Genomic DNA, 4,627 nt, shown 5'->3' on the forward strand with positions numbered 1-4,627 from the left:
TGTTTGACAGCCAAGTTGTTAGCTCAGTCTGGATGTAGCGTATTGATTCTGGAAGCTGGACCTGACGCTCCCATATCCACAGCTATTCCTGCTATGTGGCACGAGAGTATTCAAGACTCTAAATTAGACTGGGGATTTGTATTGGAATCAAACCCCAGCTATGGTTTAGGTCTCAAAGACAACGTTGTCAGACTCAACCAGGCCAGAGTTCTTGGAGGTTCAAGTATTATCAATGATATGATTCATGACAGAGGATCCCAATATGATTATGAAAGATGGGAAGGTCTAAACATGACTGGTTGGACCTATTCTGATATGGACGCCATATACACCAGAATAGAACGTACAAAGCTGGATACCGTAAGAACAGAAACTGAAAGCGAAACCGTGACAGTGGACAATGATGGTACCGTAACCATCACAACAATCAAAACTGAAAAGATCAATCTACTCAGAAGCACATTCAGTAAAGCCTTTGAAGATATTGGATTCAAATCTCCAGATACATTTACCGTCAGTGACCATGTTGGTATTGCCCCTCCGATGTATTACTTGAAAGATGGCCAAAGAATGATTGCCTCGAGCATCTTCTTGAGAGCAATAAAAGATAAAAATACCGTACAGGTAAGTAAAAATAGCGAAGTTACAAAACTTTGCTTCGATGAAACAAAAACCAAAGTGACGGGTGTGGAATTCCGAAACCCTCAAGGAAAAACAATCAAAGTGAATGCAAACAGAGAAGTAGTCCTTGCTGCAAATAGTATCAACTCTGTCCGTATCCTGCAACAATCTGGTGTTGGAGATGCTGCTCTTTTATCAAAATACAATATTCCTCTAGTGAAAAATTTACCCGGTGTTGGAAAACGTCTCAGCTTGCATCCAATGTTCTTTGGACTCAGTTATACTTTTACCAAAACTCCCGTCTCTTCTTATACAATCAATGAAATTATCTATGAGTACCTGACACAGAGAACCGGCAGATTCACAGACATAGGAATGAGTAATTTCATCGGATACCTCGATACAGATTTCAAAGGTAACCCGGATGTTGCTGTCACACAATATTACTTCCCCGCTCAAGATACTTTGTTCTTGAGAGGTCATCTGAAGGCTTGGAACGTTAATGATGATTTGGTTGAAAGATTTGTCAAAGTCAACGCTGATAAACCCATCCTCATTATTGGATTGGTTAGCTTGTGTCCCAAAGCAGAAGGGGTTGTTGAAATCAACTCAAATGATCCCACTAAGAATCCCACAATTAGATATCCACTCTACACAGAAGAAGAGGACATCAAAAATATTTTGACTGCAGTCAAGATGGTTGACAGAGTTATGAAATACAGAGACTTCAAAAACTTCCAAACGAACTCTGTTCAACTGGAGATCAAAGAATGTGCGAAATGCAAATATCAGTCCGAAGAATATTACAGATGTGCTATCAAGTATCTATCAACCACTACTAACCACCCCACAGGAACACTTAGAATGGGTCCTCCATCTGATCCTCTAGCTGTTGTTGGTCCTGACTTTAGAGTGAATGGCTTCAGTAATCTACGAGTTGTTGGTGAGCCTGTGATACCTGTTGAGATGGTTACTGACAGTAGTGCTGTTGCCCTCATGTTGGCAGAGAGGTGTGCCACTTTCATCCAATCTCCCGTCAATGTGACAACTGTCACTAAAACTACTGTAGAGAAAACTAGTGTTATTAGTGAAGACTAACAAGTTACTCGAACTAAATAGGTAGTTATGTACCTAGCCATTTTAGTTTTGAACCCAACACATGAAAAATCAGGTTGAAGGGGCAATATAGCTTTTTTTTTCATGGGTTGAACCATTTTCCTTTATTCCCAAGATGTAATTTTATACTATTTGTTGTACAGAAATGTTTTCAAACCAATGACTTATTAGAATGGTAATGACTGTGACCAAAAGATTTGTAAGATATACCTAAATTCCTAAATAAGTAGGTACCTATGAATAAATTGTTACTCACATTTTGGACTAACTCTTCTCATCTTGTTTCCTTTAATGAAAATAACGAACAGTGAAAGTGGCAGGGTCACCAAATCGTAAGAGCATCATTTACGAAAATTACTAAAACCAAGTGTATTAAGCACACCAATAAAAATATTATCCTCTGCTCAAGCCACCCATATCTGGGGGAAAAAATTAATTGACCATTCTAGGATTACGCGGTCAATTAATCAAAGTACAGACCATAATTTCTTCCGCTCTCTCTCTCTCTCCCTCTCCCTCTCCGCCCTGCATCGCGCTTACAATGCGTCCTCGGTATGACTTATGAACTGTCATCAACAAGAACATCATCAATTATATGCCACAAAACTTGGGAAAAGTCTCCTCCTCTGGGTTTCCCGCAAACTGCATCCCCCCCCCCAATCAATCCCACCCTGTATTAGTACGTCCTGCCCCCTACCCTGTAATTCTCCCTGGGGGAGGGACGTGGAGGCCTTTGTTTTGTTTTCAGAAATATGACAACGGCAGACACTTTCAAACGTTCCATCAACTTCGGGTAACTTATGGCTTTTTGACTTGCAGTTCTTTTTTATAGAGCGTGAAAAACTTGTTTTCGGTGGTAAATTGCCGAGTTCTTCTACAAAGTCACAACTTTTTTTTCTCTTTTTTTTTTTTCATAGCGCGGAACTCTTTCAGTTGGTAAATCTGAAAGTTGTTATTAGGAAGAGATACTAAGTTGACGTCATCACATGGCAATAACTAAATACATAATGTAGAATGTAGGTAATCAATAAATAATTGAAATTAGTTGGACTTTTATTTCGTAGGAAGTGTACAATACAAAGTACATATTTCATTCCCATTTTCCTTCCTTACCACATTTGAGATCAAAATATTATACTATTCTACGGGGCGAACGACCTACGTTAAAGCGGGGAAAAGGAATACTATCCAATGAGAGCTACATTTCTTATTTTATTTCATTACTGAGCTGGTTTTATAGGTACCTACCTAATAGATATTAGATATTTGAACTGGTATTATTCTTGGCTGTTCGATTCTCAATTCACACTCCTTCCCTTCACACATTATCCGGGCTAATGCCACAGTTGAACAGGTATTGCCCGACTTTCTCCGGCGAGTTGTTCAAAAACTTCAAGTTATCCTCCAAAGTCCACACGTCTCGCTGATCCTTGACAATGGTCAACACTTCTGGGTTCCAAACAAAGGCGGCAGTCACTGGTGCCAGTTTCAAAAGCTTCAATTTGTGAAGGACCTCAGGCGGGAAGGGTCTTTGGTATTCTGATTCTTGATCCACCAGGAAAATGTCGTCTCCACTGAAACATGGAAATGAAGTTCCTGTAGTGTGGAGGTACCCAGTATCCACTAGGAATAGTTCATGTCCATGTCCACGAAATATGGAATGAAATCAAACTATACACTGGGTGAGGATATTCCACTCCCGCAGGCACATTTCGGGCCCCTAAAATCCTAAATGTAGTAAGGTACTAAAAATATCTGTCTATAATTTGGAGCATCCAAAACAAAGTTCAAACTGTGAGGGTTCCTGAGCAGAAGGAATTTAGAAGGACCGCTCTACCTGAAGATCAACAACAGACGGGAAACCTTCCACCATCCATTCTGTACCGGCATCAATATTGGGTGACGTTACGAGGCAACCAAAAGTCTCGCAATGTTCCAGACTTCACCAGTCGATCTACCAGAGAACTGCCAAACTTGCGACCTGAAGAATTACCAATGAGATTATTGAAAATGATATAAATCCAGTGGAAGATAATGGAGCAAGAATTATCAGTTAGAAAAAGACTTCCGAGAGTCCGCTTTCAACTCTTGACGTTCACTCTACCCCGAGAACGCTCGTATCTTGAACTCGAAATTTACGAGACGCAACGATCAACGAGCATCTGCATCTGCATTTGCGCATCTGCAGCGCACCTTCTAATCCAAAGTCAAGTATTGATTAGATCTGGATTATATTACCTGAGGTGAGCACCAAGGTAGTGATGAGATTTTCGTTCTGAAATGCTGCATTCGATTTTGTGAACATTTTGAGGCAATTCGGGAACTCCAACATGGATAATTGGAAGGTTCTGGCATGTTCCTACATCTTTTAAGCCCCACATAAACTGAAAATGTAGAGGAAAAAACATATCAGTTTTGAGTTTCTAGAAGCTTTTGCAAATCAATCACCCGAAAACCCCAAAAGGTATCAGATCATCCAACAACATAATACTACGAAAGTATTGTAGGAAATCCATTTTTTATATACATATAGTTATATTTTATTTCCCTAGCATATATTCTTTGGCCAATTACATGTCTGCCTAAATGACACTTACCTCACTGTTTGAAAGCCAGAAGTACGCCCATATTAAACTAGGAAATGGCATCGGATTGAATTCTCTCACAGATCCATGCGTTGTTGGGATGGAATTGTGATAACTTCTTTCTGTAGTACTTCTAATCCAGTTGGTTGGGAGCTGTGAGCAATCTCTCTGATCCTGTGAGTTGTTGGTTCTTCTCGTTGCTATCTTATCTATAATATGTTTGGTTCTGTGGTTCTATCTCTGTGTATAAAGTGTAGGTCTTGTTGTTACTCATCTTGTTATAGATTGTTGGTTCTGTCGTTCTG

At 39.8% G+C, this 4,627-nt stretch overlaps 1 protein-coding gene and 1 long non-coding RNA gene across 2 annotated transcripts; one reads left to right on the forward strand and one right to left on the reverse strand.

The window, feature by feature from the left end:
- Positions 1-6: 6 nt before the first annotated feature.
- Positions 7-1,757, forward strand: LOC103523903 (oxygen-dependent choline dehydrogenase-like). The gene has a single exon (XM_008488911.3). It carries the CDS (start codon positions 94-96, stop codon positions 1,717-1,719), a length of 1,626 nt encoding a protein of 541 aa, XP_008487133.1. The 5' UTR covers positions 7-93; the 3' UTR covers positions 1,720-1,757.
- A 1,120-nt stretch (positions 1,758-2,877) lies between these two features.
- Positions 2,878-3,620, reverse strand: LOC113473647. The gene is made up of 2 exons (XR_003395569.1): positions 3,575-3,620; positions 2,878-3,311 (listed from the first exon to the last, which is right to left on the reverse strand). It is a non-coding gene; the product is annotated as an uncharacterized LOC113473647 (long non-coding RNA).
- Positions 3,621-4,627: the final 1,007 nt, after the last annotated feature.

The sequence above is a fragment of the Diaphorina citri genome, unplaced genomic scaffold (assembly GCF_000475195.1).
Source record: "Diaphorina citri unplaced genomic scaffold, Diaci psyllid genome assembly version 1.1 scaffold53996, whole genome shotgun sequence".
In the NCBI taxonomy this organism is placed as follows: Eukaryota; Metazoa; Arthropoda; class Insecta; order Hemiptera; family Psyllidae; genus Diaphorina; species Diaphorina citri.